General features: G+C 34.4%; 1 protein-coding gene across 3 annotated transcripts in view; it reads left to right on the forward strand.

The window, feature by feature from the left end:
* The window catches only part of NIPBL (NIPBL cohesin loading factor), a 200703-nt gene that overhangs the window by 152755 nt on the left and 27950 nt on the right, over positions 1-19998 (forward strand). For all 3 annotated transcript variants that reach the window (XM_059916247.1, XM_059916245.1, XM_059916246.1), the window contains 8 exons: positions 43-145; positions 764-862; positions 964-1110; positions 3367-3501; positions 4273-4371; positions 5207-5260; positions 18043-18151; positions 19659-19795. In XM_059916247.1, the coding sequence (XP_059772230.1) occupies positions 43-145; positions 764-862; positions 964-1110; positions 3367-3501; positions 4273-4371; positions 5207-5260; positions 18043-18151; positions 19659-19795 (883 nt within the window). The remainder of the gene's footprint in view (positions 1-42; positions 146-763; positions 863-963; positions 1111-3366; positions 3502-4272; positions 4372-5206; positions 5261-18042; positions 18152-19658; positions 19796-19998) is intronic.

Here is a 19998-nt window from a genome sequence, read left to right on the forward strand (position 1 = left end):
AAAAAATTAAATAAATTAAAATTTAATGACTTTTTGTTGCAGGATGAACTCTGATACTGTGGACTATGATGATGCTTGTTTGATTGTTCGATACTTGGCCTCTATGAGGCCGTTTGCCCAGAGCTTTGATATTTATTTGACACAGGTAAACTGGACCAGAATTCCTTATACAATGAAATTGATTTTTCTAATTCTGGTTATTTGTGTTTGAGTATGATGTCTATTCACTGTTGAGAACAGATATTTTAAAAAATCATGAAAGTAACATTTGTTTCTGTGTTCCATATTTGTTAAAATATCTTTGTTCTGCATGCCTTTTACCTATTGATTCTTGTTTTACAGATAAATGGATATGTATCTGTATGGTACAGGTAGAGTGATGGTATATAGGTAGAGTGATTGGTGTTATAAAAATATTCAATTCCAAGTTATTATTTAAATGATACTAAATATCGTTGATTAAAGTTACAGATAGGAAGGTTTCAGTGGGGCTACAGGTTCTTGCAGATGAAGCATAGCAATAAAAAACAGGTTTAATTGAGAATGCCAGGATAAAGGAAAGTCCCTAAGGCATAGAATGCCTTACCATGTTTTAAGTTAAAGCTTTGGATCAGTAAGATAACAGATCTTTTACTCACTTATATAAAAATTAAAGGAAAGTGAATATGATATTTATTTTAATTGTTTTGCGTGTTTTCTTTCTATATTTTGTTAAATGTTATGTGTTCTAAAATTGATGAAAATGTCAATATTTGCTTGGCAGATCCTTCGAGTTCTTGGTGAAAATGCAATTGCCGTTCGAACAAAAGCCATGAAGTGTTTATCTGAGGTTGTTGCTGTAGACCCCAGTATTCTAGCAAGGGTAAAGAGGAGCACAGATGATTCTTTTTATTTGAGTTTTCTATTCAAATTAAAATATTAGTTCTACTTAGTATAAATTACATTTTCTTTATTTTTCTTTAGCTGGATATGCAGCGAGGAGTTCATGGACGATTGATGGATAACTCCACTAGTGTCAGAGAAGCAGCAGTAGAATTACTAGGTCGATTTGTCCTTTGTCGACCTCAGCTTGCTGAGCAGTATTATGATATGCTGATTGAAAGAATATTGGTATGTTTGTTATGTCATTTTTATTGTAATTTATGAGTATAATTTTGCCTTCCTAATGTCACTTTTTAAAAATGTTAAGCTAGAAATGTAGATATCAATTATGTATTTATATTACCTAATCTGTAAACTATAGCAACTTTCTAAAGAAGGACATATTTCAAGAGGAGGGCTGCTCAGAATTGTAAAACAAATCATTGGCAAAAATTGGATTCCTTTTTCCAGTTACTCTTGCCTTTTGATTATGCCAGTTTACAATGAGTAAATGATAGGAGCTACATGGCATAGTTAAATATTTTGGACAGGAATCTAGAGTAATTATATATGTATGTATATAAGCAGGAAGAATTGTTTCAGTGAGAACTAGGTATAGAACTTTGGTGTCTGACAGTATTTTTGGCCGTTATGTGTATTTGCATGTTTCCTTAAAGCTGAATTATGACAAGCTCAGATACCTGCAAGTTAAACAAGAAAGTCATTTGAGTCTTAAGACCAAACTTAAGAAACACCATTCTAAGATATTCTTTTCTTCTATATCATTGAATTCTCTGGCCCTGAAGTATTTCCCTGGAAAATGAAAGGAAACATTGGCATTACAAATTATCTGTAGAATTTTCATACCACCCACTGCGGACATATTGACTTCTTCTGTAACTCAACAGAGATGCATTAGGTACAGGATTAGATATTTCTGAAATGACAAGAGTTTATTTTATCACCTTTAGCCCAGTATTAGAATACAGTGGGACTGAGAGTTACAGATAATTTCATCTTCAACTAGCATAAAATCTTGATGGAAACAAAGAATTTTAAGGAAAGAGTGGAAGAATTTTTTCCATTTTAGTGCCTCACTCTTTTCAAGAGTGAAGGACAAACTCCTCAGGATTTTCAGGTATAATGAACTCTGACAGTGTCTACCTTAGTAATGTATCCTAAAATATTTTCACAATTGCTAAATTGCATAATGGAAATAATTTTACACAATAAGTGTTCAGTGCTTTTTATTTATTTTAAAAATGCTTTAATTCTGAAAATTTGTAAAGTTAAAGAAAAATAGTACAATGAACACCCAAGTAGCCACCACAGTATTTCACCTCTATTTTATATATATATATATATATATATATTTATTTATTTATTTATTTTTGGCTGCGTTGGGTCTTCGTTGCTATGCACAGGCTTTCTCTAGTTGTGGCAAGCGGGGGCTACTTTTCATTGCGGTGCACGGGCTTCTCATTGTGGTGGCTTCTCTTGTTGCAGAGCATGGGCTCTAGGCACACGGGCTTCAGTAGTTGTGGCACATGGGCTCGGTAGTTGTGGCTCGCGGGCTTTAGAGCACAGGCTCAGTAGTTGTGGCACACGGGCTTAGTTGCTCCGCAGCATGTGGGATCTTACTGGACCAGGGCTTGAACCTGTGTCCCTTGCTTTGGCAAGTGGATTCTTAACCAGTGCACCACCTGGGAAGTCCCTCATCTCTATTTTAGAGTATTCTCTAGCTCTTTTTTACACACATCCACCATGACATTGACTAATTTAAAAAGGCCAAGCCAGAGACTTCCCTGGCGGTCCAGCGGTTAAGACTTTGCCTTCCAATGCAGGGGTGCAAGTTCCATCCCTGATCAGGGAGCTAAGATCCCACATGCCTTGGGGCCAAAAAACCAAAAGATAAAACAGAAACAATACTGTAACAAATTCAGTAAGGAATTTAGAAATGCTCCACATCAAAAAGTCTTTTAAAAAAAGGAAAATATCATTAAAAAATAAATAAATAAGTAATAAAATGGCCAAGCCAGTATTGTTATTTCCTCATGGTTTTGTTTCATTTAGTCTGTTCCTTTGTTTCTTATATTTACTATAAATCATAATATAGTGACAATGGTTTGAAAGAGTTAGGTTAAACATTTTTGTTAAATATACTTCATATGCTGTTTAAGCGCCACTGTCCTAAAAGTTTCATGTTTGTTATCCCATTTAATTTTGGCAAGCTTATTATACTCTAGTCTTGTGTTCAGTGCTATTTTATATTTTTCCATGTATTAGATATTATATTTTAAAAGCAAAGACAGTGTAATAAAATAACTTAAATTTATAGTAACACTAATAAAAGAGCATATAAAAAGGAAATATATAGACCATGTTTATCATGTTAATAAATAGTGTATATACTGCTTGTTGGTATTTTCTGATTTCATTTTATCAAATTTCACACACCTAAGCATCTCAATTTTGCTGACGTTTAAAATACCTTTCTATTCCTAGGATACTGGTATCAGTGTCAGAAAAAGGGTAATAAAGATTCTAAGAGACATCTGTATTGAACAACCAACATTTCCAAAAATTACAGAAATGTGTGTAAAAATGATTCGCAGAGTGAATGATGAAGAGGGCATTAAGGTGAGATAAAAATGTTGACTACTTTAAATTTCATTTCTTAATTAATGTTTTAAATAATTTAAATGTTTATTTTATATAAATTTTGTTAATTTACATATATATAAACTTTACAAGTGAATCATCATTTTAGATTATAAATTCAAGAAAAAGACATACTTAGGTATTTATTTCTAGATCTTGCATTAATTAATAAAATCTGATCTTACCCAACCAATTTAGCAATTATAATATTTAATATCATTGTAGAGATTGCATTGTATATAGGAAGTTTATTATCAAATTTAGTTTATTTTGATTTTCAAATGGTATGTGCTTGGTTTTCTAAATTAGTAAATACTTTGTTGAAAGTTTAATCCTGAGTTCATTAGTGAATTTACGTATATATGATTGTCCCTATATTTCTTTTTGGGTTTTTTTTCTTTTGTTTTTTAACGACTTCTCCCCCAAAAGTAGAAAAAATGTGTTTTTAGTTTGATTAAAAGCATTTGAATGTGTACTCTTCAGAAGTTCTATACTAGGCATCGTATTACCCATTTAAAATCATTGCCAAGTTGAAAAAGATTATAATTTTTGTAAGTTAATTGCTGATTTAAAAAAAAAAAAACTGAGGATGTCATACCAATAGTTTCTGGTAATTTGTGTTTTGTGTAGTTATTTATATGTTGTTTTTGTTTTTTAATAGTTCTGTTTTGGGCTTTAACGAGAATTGGGGGTTAAGAATTTTGCCACATTCATTTTAGTTACTTAGTTTGAAATTTTTCTTTCTTCTAGAAATTAGTAAATGAAACATTCCAGAAACTCTGGTTTACTCCAACTCCACACAATGACAAAGAAGCAATGACAAGGAAAATTTTAAATATCACTGATGTGGTAAGAAGGACTGGAACAAGGGTGGTCCCTGTGGATACAAACCTCATTGAGGTCTGCCTTGTCTTACAAAGGGAGAGACAATGACAAGATATTTGGTTATTCTCTACTACATCCCTTCCTTTATATTTCTGGATGTACTCAAGGGATGCAAGTAAGATGAGAGTGTTGTTTTCACCTAGCCCCACTTTTTGGCATCCACTGATTTAAGCACTGATATTAAAATTCTCCAGATTCTTCCAGTGATTGAAAACTGAAAGGGAAAGGAGAAGTGGATAAAAAGATAACAATAACCCATGGATGGCAACCTGAAATGAGATAGTAATTTCTACCTTTTTCAGAAAACATGAATTAAGATTAGTTTCATTATGTTTAATTATATACATAAGCTACAATTTTTCTTGACACAGAATACTGTTCATGTTTTGAACATAAGAAATTTTATATTACGGATTACATGATCAACTCTATAGTTTCACTATTGTCTTTAAATCTTCTATCTAGAAGGAAAATAAGAAGCAAACATTTCCATTTTTATTGTTTTTAGACCTTACAGATTTTTCTGATAGTGTTTGATTCAATAATACCGTTCAGAATGTATACCATTTTAAAAATTTCAATACATTGAACTAATTTCTTGAATGTCTTCTAAGATATTTTTAGAATAAAGTTCTTTAACATGGTAAATTATTGGCTCACTGAAAAAATAGTTTACTCTAAAAATAATTTTTTTAATTTAGAACTTTGGATATTTATATACTTGAGGCTATAGCATAGCAAAAGTATATTTTAAAGTAAATTTCTGACTTTGATAGTTTCACCATATTTCTCCCCTTAGGTTGCAGCATGCAGAGATACTGGCTATGACTGGTTTGAGCAACTTCTTCAAAACGTGAGTTTTTGTAGACTTTATGATTTAAAAGAAGTTTTTCAGTTATTTTTTAAGTATATACTTTGTGGTAGGGAAAATTTATTTCAATATATTAGGCTGAATGTTTTGGTTAATATCCCTGTTTAATGAATTGTTCAATTGCTTGCTACAAGTAAGTTTTCTAAATCACTAATATTGATATTCTATCTTCCCATCCTTCTAGATAATTTTTTTATCCCTTTAATATAGATGATAGACATGAGATCTATAAATAGGTATATAGATTGCATTAAATATATATTTACATTATTTGACATGTTATAAAATATGTAGAATTTCCTATAGTAGTGTAGGATTAAACCATAATTAGTGTTCTTTAAAAATTTTATAAATTGAAATATGAATTTTTTTTATTTAAGAATTTTCAAATAGATAGAAGTACCCATCACCCAGCTTCAAAAATTGTTAGCACTTTCCTAATATTTATCTCTATCCTTCCCCCATCTTTTTTTTTTCTTTAATTTTTTTTTTTTTTGGCTGTAATACTATAAAGAAAATCCCATACTTTGTATCATTTCACCCATAAATACTTTAGTATTGATCTTAACAGAAATGACTTTTTAAAAAATAACCAGAATATCTTTATCATCTATATCAAAATAAATATTAATAAAATTATTTCCTAATATTTAATACCTAGTCGATGTTCACATTTCCCTGATTGTCTCAAAAATGTATTTTTATAGTTGGTTTGCGGTTGCTTTGGTTGACATGGCTGTTAAGTCTTAGTCTATAATAGTCAACCCTTCACTCCTTTTTTCATGCCACTTACATGTTTTCCTGTAGAGTGTCCCACATTCTGGATTTCATAGACCTCTTCTTTCTGGTGTCATTTAAGTTGTTCCTCTGTCCACCATTTTTTTCTGTAAAATCTTAAGTTAGATCTAGAGGTTTACTAATACTGAAGTTCAGTTTTAGGAGTATAGACAGAAATACTTCACAGGCAATGCTAAATATTATTGCCTCACATCAAGAGGCACATAATGTTTGGTTGTTACATTTTCAGTGATTTTGATTGCCTGGTACATCTATTATACAGTCTTTCAGGACTGGTTTTAAAAGATCACTACCTAGATTCATTATTTTCATTAGAAGTTGCAAAATACTGATTTTTTTCTAGTTATTTTATTTATTCCATATTAATTAGCAAGGATTCTTCTTTAAAGAGGAATTTTGTCCTAATATTCGGCTACTGTAAAATATAGTTTGTACAGGAAGGGCAGGGGAAATACTTTATTCTTTTCCATTACTTAATCAAGTTTCAGAATAATGAGTTTTCCTGTCAGTATCAGTGTGAACTAAAAGATTTTTGTATCTTTGTATTTTAATTTATTGCAATCATAATTCTTTTTGAAGCTCAAATTGTCCCGTCTTTGCCCAGTGGTAGTCCCTTCAAATCGATCTTGTATCTTTTTGGTATAACCTCATTACTCTTTTGTAGCCTGATTACTTTCTGCCTCTACAAGATGCCCCAGACTCAACTTATACATTTTCTGTCCCAAACCTGAAATCAACCATTTTTCCAAAGAGCCCTGAATCCCTTTGGTGGGAATAATCTGGGTGCTGTGGATGTTCATTGCTAACGGGTTATCATAGCTTTGGGCCTTCTCAGAGGATAGAGCTAAAAGATACACATTTCTTAGAAAGAAAAAAATAAAGAATTTATATTGATATTTTTAATTCAAATTTAAGATTATGAGATTCTGCTTCTTTGATTTTATTATTTCCTTTAGGCTAAAAATCTTATTTCCAAGGAAGTGGACATAATTTCCTATTTGCTTTGCCCTACTATATTAACAGTAAGATTACTGGATACAGTTTAAGATTTTTTTTGCATTTCTTTTTATCTGTAGCTCACTAAACAATACCATTAAAAGTCTATCATGAAGTAATTTTTTCTGTTCGATTATGTCAATAATTTACTATCTGTTAAGTCTATTTGTTTACTTTTTTATTTTTAATAATACTTTTAGTAATAAAACTGTATTTAGCAATATTTTTAACAATCAATCAAAATTATTTTATTGAGGCATAACTTACATGCAAAAATATTCACCAATTTTAGGTGTACATTTTGATTAACTTTAATAATTATTTACAGTGATGTAAAGAATATCACTCTTAAAAGCTTCCTTGTGCCTCTTTGTAGTTGATCCTCTCCCCTTGGTCCTTGGAAAACACTGATTCACTTTTTGTCACTACAGTTGTCCCTTTTGTAGAATTTCATATCAATAGAATCATACAACATGTAGTCTTTTGTGTTTGACTTCTTTTAACTAGCAGAATGTTGCTGGTGTATTAATGTATTATTCCTTTTTATTGCTGAGTAGTGTCAGTAGCATGGATGTATAATAATTTCTTTATTCACAAATTTATGGACTTTTGGGTTGTTTTCAGTTTGGACTATTATGAATAATCCTGCTATGAATATTTGTGTGCAAGTTTTTGTGGGGATAGGTGTTTTCATTTCTCTTGGGTAAATTCCTGTGATCGTAATTGTTGGGTCATGTGGTGAGTGAGAAACTGCCAAGCTGTTTTTCCAAAATGGCTGAACCATTTTGCATTTCCACCAGCAATGTTCCAGTTGCTCCACATCCTCACCAGTACTTGGTATTGTCATTCTTTTTAACTTTAGCCCTCTGGTAGTATGTAGTAATATGTTGCTTTTAAAAAATTTTTAAGATGCCTTTTTTAAGCATCCTCATGATGTTTGCCTCTGTTATCCAGTCTGTAATGTCTTGGACTCTCTTCATCAATCATCTTCCATTTTATAATTTTACATGATATATTTGACATCCTTTCCCTCCTAAGTCAAATAATTAGCTCTATATTATAGAGCCTTATGACTGTCTTAGTTATATTTATGTCAGCCATTCCAAAGGGGACATAATAATTCCTAGAAAGCTCTACAACAACGTTTCATGTGATAATTGTAATAAATGTTTAAGTAAGAATTAAGTATAGCTATCAGAAATGTCATTAGTTAGTATTAATAAAAAGAATCTAAGATAATATCCCTATGTGTTATTAGCAAGTTGGAAGTAGAAAAGAGAACACTAGATTTATAACCTCTTAGCAGTAGTTTTATATTCTTTATATCTTTACTCTCTAGTCCTCTTTTAGTTCATTGCTTTCTGTTGCTCCCTATTCATTGCTTTCCTACTTTAGTTTCTGCCAACAATTTAGTTTACCAAAATGACATTGTGACTTTCTGATACAGTCATTAGACTAGCAGAGTTTAGTTTAATGAAATAAAGAAAACTAAAAAATATTTATATAAATACATCTGATGGAGATATAACCACTCTTAGCAGTTGTAACAACACTGTGCATAAATTTTAAGAGAAGCTGGGAAGGATACAAAGGGACTACTGGAATTGTTTGAAATTCTTGAATCAAAAATAATTAGCACTCTTACTGTTTCCACATGGATTCATGTACACACATTCCATTCTGTCCAATTTCAGATATTTCTCATTATTATTTTTATGTTGGGTCGGCTTCGTATAGATCAGTGATTCCCAATTCATGGAATATGATTTCCTAGGGAAACTTGAAGTACTACATGAAACAGCTTCATATTTACACAGGCATCAAACTCTGTCCACTAACTACATATACACATTTTGTAAATGTATGGAAATTCAATTCCCTTATAACCTAATGAATTCATAGCTTTTTTGTGATTTTTTTCAGTAGTATTTGAAAGAAAAAGTTCTATCATGAAAGTCCTTACATTTTTTTTTATTTCTAAAAAGTAGTTCAATTAATTTAAACCACTGTCATAGCCTATGGTGGGTACACAGAATTAATTTCACAGAGCCACTCATTGTCATCGCTTATGAACTAAGACTACAGCCTTTTTTTAGTTTACAAGAAAATGCAGGCAATGAAAAAACTTGAATAAACTATATTTCATCTGTTCCTGGCCTTTGTAGTCCAAAACAAGATCTCCTTCTTGAAGTTTACAATCAAATACTCTTATTGCCATCAATCAGTGAATGAATAGAGAAACGGATATATCCATACGATTTGATAGTGCTCCACATCATAAAGGAGCAGACTGCTGATACATACAGCAACATAGACCGTTAATGAACACACTGCAGAATGAAGGAAGCTTTACACGGAGGATTACATACTCTGATTCCATTTATATGAAGTTCGAGGAGAGGCAAAACTAATCTGTATTGGAAAAAATCAGAGGAGTGATTGCAGGGGGCCAGGGATTGACTCAGAAGGGACATGTATTAGTCATGTTTCTCCAGAGAAACAGAACCAACAAGATACTGAGAAAGGGAGACAGAGAAAAGATTTATTATAAGTAATTGGCTTATGTGATTATGGAGGCTCTTAAATCCCACAGTCTGCTGTCTGTAAACTGGAGACCCAGAGAAGCCCCTAGTATGTAGTTTAGTCTGTGTCCTAAGGCCTGAACCTCGGAAGCTGATAGTGTAAATCCCAGTCCAAATGTGGGAGGAGACCAATGTCCCAGCTCAAGTACTCAGAGAATGGTTGGATTCTCTCTTCCTCTACCTTCTGTTCTGTTCAGCCCCACCCACATTGGAGAGGGCAATCTCCTTTGCTGAGTCCACAATTCAAATGCTAATATCATTTAGAACCACCTTTACTCACCAACACGTCCAGTAATAATGTTTAACCAGTAACTGGGCATCCCTTGGCCCAGTCAAGTTAACACTTAGAATTAACCATCACAGTTCTACCCTTTGTTAACTTGGCACCCATATACATCTCCTTAAACCATACTAGATCTCCAAATAAAGACAATAACAAGGTCATGATTCTACCTAACGTGATACAACTGTCATGCATGTAACCAAAAATGCACTAACCCCTTCCCCAGAAGAAGTCCTTGAGTGATGTTTACTCTTCTTGATATCCCATAATTTAAGTACTGTGATGTCAGATTAACAACATTTAAATACTATGATATGAGGTCAGTACACTTTATGTTACGTGATAAAGGAATAAGGGGGGGGAAGAAAGATATTTTCTCACTTTCCCTCTTGATCTCTCTCTCCCTTTCCCTCTCCCCCACCTCTGTACACACAACACACACACACACACACACACGCACACACAAATGTATTCATGAAAAAATAAGTAGGAAATACTCTTGGCAATTAAAGTCCTTATTTCTGTAACTGGTAATGTGATCACAGCTGGTATAATACTAAGAGATGGCCTAAGGGATCTCTTGTATTCCAGGCATACTCTTCCGTACCTCCATTATAGAGTAGTACTCCAGTTTCTTCTTGGTAGTCAGGATCAATCACTCCATCCAGAACCCTAACTCCCTTCTTTGTTGTTGATTCAGAAGCATGAGGAGCACACAGTAGTTGGGTGACAGTACTAACTTTCAGTTCAGTGGGATTATGGTTGTGTCTCCTGGTAGAAGCATTCCCTCTCTAGAACCTCTCTCTAAGCCAGCAGAGCATAAAGTAGCTGGAACAGAAGCAAAAATTTTGCTAATGGGTCACTAGGGGTAATAGTGAGTGATGCCCCTCAAATTTCCACCTATTGATTCCTGGACTAATCCTGGCTATGGACTAAACAGCACCATGTATCGGTGCTGATTCAGAGCATAAGAGCCTGCTGGAGAATCTTGCCTGAGCCATTGCAAGATATTGCCACCTATCTGGTGCTGTAACTGAATCTTTAAAGAGACATTCCACATTCTATCAAGTCAGCTGTTTCAGAATGGTCGGGAACATGAGCATGGGCTCGTTGCTGCACTTCTTTTGCTGTGAAGTGAGTTTCTTAATCAAAAGCAATGCTGTTTGGAGTACCATTATGGTAGATAAGGTATTCTGTAAGTCCACAGGAGATAGTTTTGGTAGAAGCATTGCATGCAGGAAAGGCAAATCTGTATCCAGAGTGTCTATTCCAGTAAGAACAAAATGCTGCCCCTTCCATGATGGAGGCAGTCCAATGTAATCAACCTGCCACCAGGTAGCTGGCTGATCACCACAGGGAATCATTCCATATGAGGGACTCAGTGTTGGTCTCTACTGCTGGCAGGTTGGGCACTCAGTGGTAGCCATAGCCAGTGTGGCCTTGGTGAGTAGAAGTCCATGTTGCTGAGCCTATACATGGCCTCCATCTCTGCCACCATGGATAGTTTGTTCATGAGCCCAGTGGGTGATGACAGGAGTGGCTGGGGAAAGAGGCGGATATCCTCAGAGAAGGTATCTGCAGAACAGGTCATCCTATCCACTTGATTTTTAAAATCCTCTTCTGCTGAGGTCACCCTTTGGTGAACATTCATGTGGGATATAAATATTTTCATGGATTTTGCCCATTCAGAGATGTCTCCACATGCCTCTTCCCCAGATTTCCTTATCACCTACTTTTCAATCATGTTCCTTCCAAGTCTCTGACCATCCAGCCAAACCATTGGCCATGACCCATGAATCAGTATATAATCACACATCTGGTCATTTCTCCTTCCAAGCAAAGTGAACAACCAGATGCACAGCTTCAAGTTCTGCCCAGTGGGAAAATTTCTCTTCACCGCTGTCCTTCAGGGATATCCCAGAAAGGAGCTGTATTGCTACAACTGTCCACTTTTGGGTGGTACCTGCATATTGTGCAGACCCATCTATAGACCAGGCCCAAGTCTTCTCTTCCTCTGTCAACTGACCCTAGGGTCTTCCCCATGGTCAGCTGAGGCCATAGGTGCAAGCTGGGAGAGAGAAGGTAGTGTAGCAGAAGTGGGAACCACAGGCATTTAGGCCGTTTTTTCATGTGCCCTTCAGCCTGCTCTGACCTAATCATGTATATACCACTTACATTTGATGATAGAGTACTGCTTTTCACACCCAACTTTATGGCTTGGTGAGTCAGAAAACACCCAGTTCATGACAGCTCGGAATGCATGATAATTTGGTGGCCCATGGCTAGGCATTCAGTATCTACTGAGGCCCAGTAGCACGCCAAGAGCTATTTCTATGGAGGATGACAAGGCTTTGCTCCAAAATCCTAAGGACCTGTACTGCAGTTCACCTACGGGGGCTTGCCAAAGACTCCAAACAGCATCCCTGTCTTCCGTTAACACTTCAGGTACCACTGGGTCTGCTAGATCGTATGGCCCAAGTGGCAAAGCAACTTGCACAGCAGCCTGGACCTACTCCAGAGCCTTTTCTTTTGTTCTGGGCCCCACTCAACACTGGCAGCTTCTTAGGTCACTCAGTAAATGGGCCAGAATAATATACCCAAATGAGGAATTTGTTGCCTCCAAAATTCAAAGAAACCCACTAGGTGTTGAGTCATTTTTTTGGTTATAGGAGGGACCAGATGCAACATCTTATTCTTTACTTTACAGTGAATATCTCAACATGCCCCATACCACTAAGCCCCCAGGAATTTCTTTGAAGTAAAAGACCTCTAAATTTTTGTTGGATTTATTTCCCACACTTTGACACACGCATCTTACCAATAAGTCTAGTGTAGTTGCTACTTTTTGCTTACTACGTACAATCAACATAATGTCATCAATGTGATGGGCCAGTGTGATATCTTGTTGAAGGGAAAGATAATCAAGAACATGCAAACTAATTTATAATGTATGGCTGGAGAGTTAATATACCCCTGAGACAGGGCAGTGCAGTGTATTGCCGGCCTTGCCAGCTAAAAGCAAACTGCTTCTGGTGGGCCTTTGACAGGGGTGAGAAAAAGGCATCTGCTAGATCAATAGCTGCACACCAGATCCCAGGGGATGTGTTAATTTGCTTAAGCACTGATACGTCATCTGGTGCAGCAGCTGCAATGGAGTCCCAACCTGCTTAAGCTTATGCTGATTCACTGTCATTCTCTAGGATCCATCTGTCTTCTGCACAGGCCAGTTAGGCAAGTTGAATAAGGATGTGGTCGGAATCACAACCCCTGTATCTTTCAAGTCTTTGGCGGTAGCACTGATCTCAGCAGTCCCTCCAGTGATACAGTATTGTTTTTGATTTACTATTTTCCTAGGTAGAAGCAGTCCTAGTGGCTTCCAGTTGGCCTTTCCCACCACAATAGCCCTCACTCCATTGATCAAAGAACCAACGTGGGGATTCTGTGAGCCTGTGAATAAATCTGTTCTAATTTTGCATTCTGGAACTGGTGAAATAACCAGAGGATGGGTTTGGGGACCCACTGGACTCACTGTGAAACAGACCTGAGCTATACCTTCATTGATCATCTGACCTCCATAAGCTCCTACTCTGGTTGGTGGGCCACAGTGATGTTTTGGGTCTCCTGGAATTAGTGTCAGTTCAGAGCCAGTGTCTGGTAATAAAACGTCTAATAATTTTTTTCCCCCAATGCACAGTTAACCTGTGCATTTAACACAGTTAAAAGACTATAGGTTCCTTTGGGGAAGGTTGGAGAAAGGATTAACAGTATAAATTTTCAGTAGTGCATGGAACTCCTTCCTCAAGAGGATTCTTCAAAGAATGCTGTGGATTGAATGTTTGTGTCTCTCCAAAATACATAATGTTGAAGCTTAATCCCCGGTGTGATGGTATTAGGAGATGGGGCCTTTGGAGGATAATTAGGTCATGAGGGTGGGGCCCTCATGAATCAGATTAGTGTCCTTCTAAGAAGAGACATGAGAGAAATTACCTCTCTGCTCTCTGCTGTGTGAGGATACAACAAGAAGACAGCCATCTGCAGGCTAGGAAGAGGATCTTCACCAGAAACCAACCATATGTTGATCTTGCACTTCCCAACCTTCAGAACTATGAGAAATAAATTCTGTTGTTTAATCCACATAGTCTATGGTATTTGTTAAAGCAGCCCATACTAAGAAATTGGTATCAATAAGTGGGGTGCTGCTGAAATAAATACCTAAAAATGTGGAAGTGACTTTGGAATTGGGTAGTTGGTAGACACCAGAAGATTTTTGAGGTGCATACTAGAAAAAAACTGATATTGCTTTGAAGACATTTAAAGGCAATTCTGATGAGGGCTCAGAAAGAAAAGAGAAGAGCTATAGGGAAAGCTTCCGTCTCTTTAAAGCATATATATAATCATGTACAGAATGTTGGTAGAAATATGGATGGTTAAAAGCCATTCTGATGAGGTCTCAGATGCAAATAAGGAACATGCTATCAGTCAACAGAGAAAAGTGAGTCTTTGTTATAACGTGACAAAGAACTTGGCTAAACTGTGTTTCTCTTCTAGTGTTTTGTGAAAGGTGGACCTTCAAGTGATGAAATTGAATGTTTAGCTGAGGAGATTTCTAAGCAAAGTGTTGAAGGTGCAGCTTGATTTCTCCTGCCTGAGTTTATAGTCAAATACTGTCTCTGTCTCCATCAGCCAGTGAATGGGTTAAAAAAAACCTAATGTATCCATACAACTTAATAGTGCACCATATCATAAAGGAACAAACTTTTGATACATACAGCAACATAGGTAAATAATAAAAACATGCAGAATGAAAGAAGCCTTACACAGAAGAGTACATATTATGATTCCACTTATATGAAGCTCTAGGAGAGGCTAAACTAATCTATATTGGAAAAAAATCAGAAGAGTGGTTGCAGGGGGCCAGGGATTGACTGGAAAGGAACATGAGGGGACTTTCAGGGGTGATGGTAATAATCTATATCAGTGGTTCTAAAAGTTATCAAGATTACCTGTGACTTGTTAGAAGTGAAGTTCTAAGGCTTTACCCCAGACTTAATTAATCCATAACTCTGAAGTAGGGGCCCACCTAAACGAAGTCTGCAGATGATCCTGATATAAGTTAAAGATGGAGAAAGACTGTCCCTTATCTTAATAGGGAGTTTGACTTATATAGGTGAATACACTTAACAAAACCGGGCAAGTATATACTGAAGATTTGTACATATTTCATGTAAATTTTATCTCAAAAGGAAAAAAGAGGAAATACACTGATGTCTGCAGCTTACTTTGAAATGCATCAAAAAGATGGATAGAGATTTGTATATGTTTACATACACATATGCACACATATATACATATATCTATGCATGCATATCATGGGGCTGGTTTAACATCACACATGTGTATGATTTAACATTAAACAAAAAATAATCATGTCAGGATACAGGAGAAATCATTGTTAAAATTTAATACCCTTGAATGATAACTTCTAGTAAAACTAGGAATAAAATCTGACAGAGAATAAACTATAAAACCTAAAATGAAAATCATGCAAAATGGAAAGATATTAAAAGATCTCATCAAAATCAAAAACGAAAAGTATTCATCAAACATGTCAAAGTGATTTAAAAATGTATATGGAAAAGTAAAGAGCTGAAAATAATTGTCACTTCTGAAAATGCAGGGACACTGATATGCCTTAACAAATATCAGGACTTATTTTTAGAGATACAGTAATTAAGGTAGCATGGATTTTTCAATAAATGAGACTGGGCCAAGTGGCTATCCATAAGGATTTTTTTTTTTTTTAATCAACTCAGCAGTCAATTCCATATAGATTAAAGGAAATCTTTAAAATTTACAGAAGAAAGTATATGTGTGAATATATTTTTGACCTTTCTTAGGGAAGAATTTCTTAAGTCACAAAAGCCATTAACCTGGAAAGATTGATAAATTTCACTGCCTTAAAATGAGGAACATTTATGAATCAAGAAAACACAAGTCACAAACTGGGAAAGATATTTGATACACATATAACTAACAAAGGATCATTGTTAAAAATATGTAAAGAACTCCTGTCCTGCAAACCAGTATAAGGCAGGAGTCCTGGTAGGAAAACAGGAGAAAGTCATGAATAGGCAGTTCATAGAGGAGATAGCACACATGGCCTATAAGGTATTCAGCCTCATAGTAATATAGGACATACAAATCAAGACCACATTTTACACCCATTTGATTGGCAAAAGTTGCAGTTAGGTGATAACAAATGATGGAGAAAAGATGGATTAAATAGCATCTCTTAAACACTGGTGCTGAGAAAATATTACAACAAAAGTTTTTACATTTAGCATTATTTCATAAAGTTGAACATTCATATATCCTATGACCCAGTAATTCCACGCCAAGGTATATACCCAAGAGAATCTTGCATATGTGCACCAGGAGACAAGAATGTTCGTTAATGCCACTAAAATTTTAATTAACCTATCTTCAGAAGAATGGATAAATGAATTGCAGTATAGACATACAACGGCCTGTCGTATAGCAGTGAAAATGAATAAAGTAGTTTCATGCAACAACCTGGATTACAGTTAGTGACATGTTGAGTGAAAAAGGCACATCGCAGAAGACTACATCCAGTATGATACCTTTCAGAAAGTTGAAAATCCAGCAAAACTATAAACAATATTTAACTTAGACAATTTTTTTTAAGCAAAGAAATGGTAAAATTCCTGATAAGTGGTACCTTGAAAGTTAGACAGGAAGATGGGATAAAAGAAGGAGTACATTGGAAAATATAAGTTATTGGAAATATTCTTGAGTTAGGTTCATAGTACATCTTTATATTTATAAGTAAATACATTAAAAGGGCACATACCAGTATTGGCAATGTCGTGAACTAAAATTTATGATTAATACTTTTATGTATACTTGATGTCTTGGAGAGCAGAAAGAAAAAACAGGTGAGGAGATTGTTTTCTACTCCTGCCTGAAAAAGACCAGGGTAGCATATAATTTTAATAGCTGCTTAAGGTTGCGTTATAGAGCAGGACAAGGAGAATTTGCTGTTCGGAGTTGTAACTGGGTAAATTGAAGTTCTCTTGCTTTGATTTATTTCTTTAAATTGGAGGGAGCAGGGGAAATGTGTGTGATATGTTATGCTGATTGCTATCAGTTTTAATCATCCACGCATATTGTAGTGAAAGTTTAAACTTGTGCTGTCCCATACTAGCCACACATGTTTTTTCATTTAAATTAACTTGAATTTTTATTTACTTTTAATTCCTCAGTTATACTATCCACATTTCAAGTGTTTTGTAGCTGCATGTGGCTTGTAGCAGCAATAATGGGCAGCACAGATATAGAACATATCCATCATTGTAGAAAGTTACATTGGACAGCACTGAAACTCTTGACAGAAATTAAACATTTCAATTTCTTTAATAGCCCCAGAATTGTATTAACTGTTCTTTATTAACAAAACAGATATACCTTAGATGACTTTACCATTGACCTCTGATTATTATGAAAGATTGGATTGGTTTTATTTTTTGGCTATAGTTAGATTGATCTCTTTTCCTCATATCATTTTTTCTAACATTGTTTATTAATAACTTGGTAAAGATAACACAGGGAAGAAATCCAGCCTTGTGTTTTATAATTGCGAATTATAAGGTGCAATTCAGATGTAGTTACAATTATTTTAAAAATGTAATTAACCCATAATATACTTTTTTGAGACATCAAAGAACTTGAAATAATAAGGAATGGAATTCTCATTCTTTAAAATCATTCAACTAACATTGAGTGGTACTCTTAAGGGAAGGTCACCGTTCTCATTTCTCTCATATTCTACCTTAGGTCCTACACATAGCAATTTAAATAACTTCATACTAAAATTGTTTGAAAGTATCTATAAATTACTGGTTTATAAGATATTTTAAAATATTTGTTCATATTTTTGTTTATTAATTTGCATTTTCAGTATTAAATTGTTAATAACCAGTTGAAAAGCTTATTACTTATGGACACATTAAATGCGTTTATATTATTATTGTCTAATGAATAATTATACTGGGATTTTTTTTTTTTTTATATATACACATATATAGTTGTTGAAGTCCGAAGAGGATTCCTCATATAAACCTGTGAAGAAAGCTTGTACTCAACTTGTTGATAACCTAGTTGAGCACATTCTTAAATATGAGGAATCTCTAGCTGGTAAGACATTTTATATATTGGTCGTTAAGTTGATTTTATAAGATACTTTAAAATACTTTGGGCACATTTCTCATTTTTGCCTCTAGCTCTGCTTAGCCTAATAATTAACTACTTCACTTTTAAATGAAATCTGTTTTTTGTTTGGTGTTGAATCCTAGGTTATATTGTTACGGTTGAGTAATATTATCTAGAGCAGTACAGTAAAAGCATAGGACTTATCTCTTCCACATATCTTTCAATAGCACATAATTTTAGATGTCATAATGAACAGGAATTAAAGTAAGTCCAGGGGCTAATATGTATTTAGCCAAATGCACTCATCCAAAAACTTCAATATCTTTTAAATTATATAAAATTTTCTATCAAAATGAAATTGTTTTAATTATTATAAAAATGTTTTTAAAAGATTTGCAGTATATACCTAATATCATTTATAATTATTATATAAAATGTGCTTAATCTTGACCTAGAAAGCTGTTAATATTTTTTTAATTGAGAAACTCCTTAAATATTTAATATTTTATATTATTTATCACACTATCAGTCACAAAATTGAAGTTAATGAAAATATAAATAATTATATAAAACTATAAAAGTCATAATTGATATCTATTGCTTAAAAGCACACAAGACTAACATTATTTCCCATCCCCTAATGTACGTTAACGAGGAACAATAGTCAGCCTCAGTCAGTTTTCAGAATTGGGGGCCAGTTGCCTCTATACAGAGGTATCATTTATGGTAAAATTGTTGATATTCTTTATATTTTTATTGCAGTTTTTTTTCTTTAATTTTTTTTTTCATTTTCCATGTTTACCTCTTTTTCTTTGTATATTTTGTTGTTTCCTCTACTTTTCCCTATCCTAGATTTTAAGGGTGATACTGTTGTCACTTAATGTTAAAAAGTTTCTAATCTCCTCTAAAAACTCCTGAGAACCAAGAAACATTTTATCTCCTAACCAGCAACATTTTCCTCTCACCTGAACAGCATTTTGTTTACTTTTCTAATACAGCACTGGTCCACCTTCTTATCATTCCTGTCTTCTAATATTCTTCTACCACAGCAGCATCTCTTTTTTTCCCCAATACCCTTAAACACAGTATCACCTCAGCTAAATTGTCTTTGTCCTCCTTTGCTAATTTTCTTTCCCATACTCATTTCCATCCAGTTTTAGATATAATCAACACCATGTTTATTCTGAAAATTCCATCTCTAAACTTCCCAACTTTCATTCTACTTTTTAACTTCAGTCCTACTCCCCTCAGTGTAAAACTTGCCTTCCCCAGTGCAGCCTCTTTGTCCTTTATCCTTAATATATGTAATACTATATAACAAAGAAAAAATGAAATGCAGGAAGTCTAGCATCATAAGAAATGCTAATCTGTTGTATTCAGGCGTGTACTGAATCTATTCAGGGGATAGTATTGAGTAATTTAAATAATATTCTGTATAATTTCCACTGCCTTGTCATACTTTAGTGTCTTATTTCTCTGTTTGTTTTTCCAGACTCTGACAATAAAGGTGTGAATTCTGGAAGATTGGTAGCTTGCATAACCACTTTGTTCTTATTCAGCAAAATAAGACCCCAGCTCATGGTTAAACATGCCATGACTATGCAACCATATCTTACCACTAAATGTAGTGTAAGTATTAGAGCTGTCCTATTTTTCTCTTATATAAACCATGTAGTAAATATTTTAAATTTAGAATTCACATTGTGTCATCCACATTTTCACTGATAGATGACAGTCATTTTCATTGACAGATCAACTGGGTTATGTACTCAAATGTATGTTCTAATATTTGTGGCAAGTTATCTACAAACATCATTTTTCTGAGGTATTAT

Source organism: Balaenoptera ricei, chromosome 3 (assembly GCF_028023285.1).
Source record: "Balaenoptera ricei isolate mBalRic1 chromosome 3, mBalRic1.hap2, whole genome shotgun sequence".
NCBI lineage: Eukaryota > Metazoa > Chordata > Mammalia > Artiodactyla > Balaenopteridae > Balaenoptera > Balaenoptera ricei.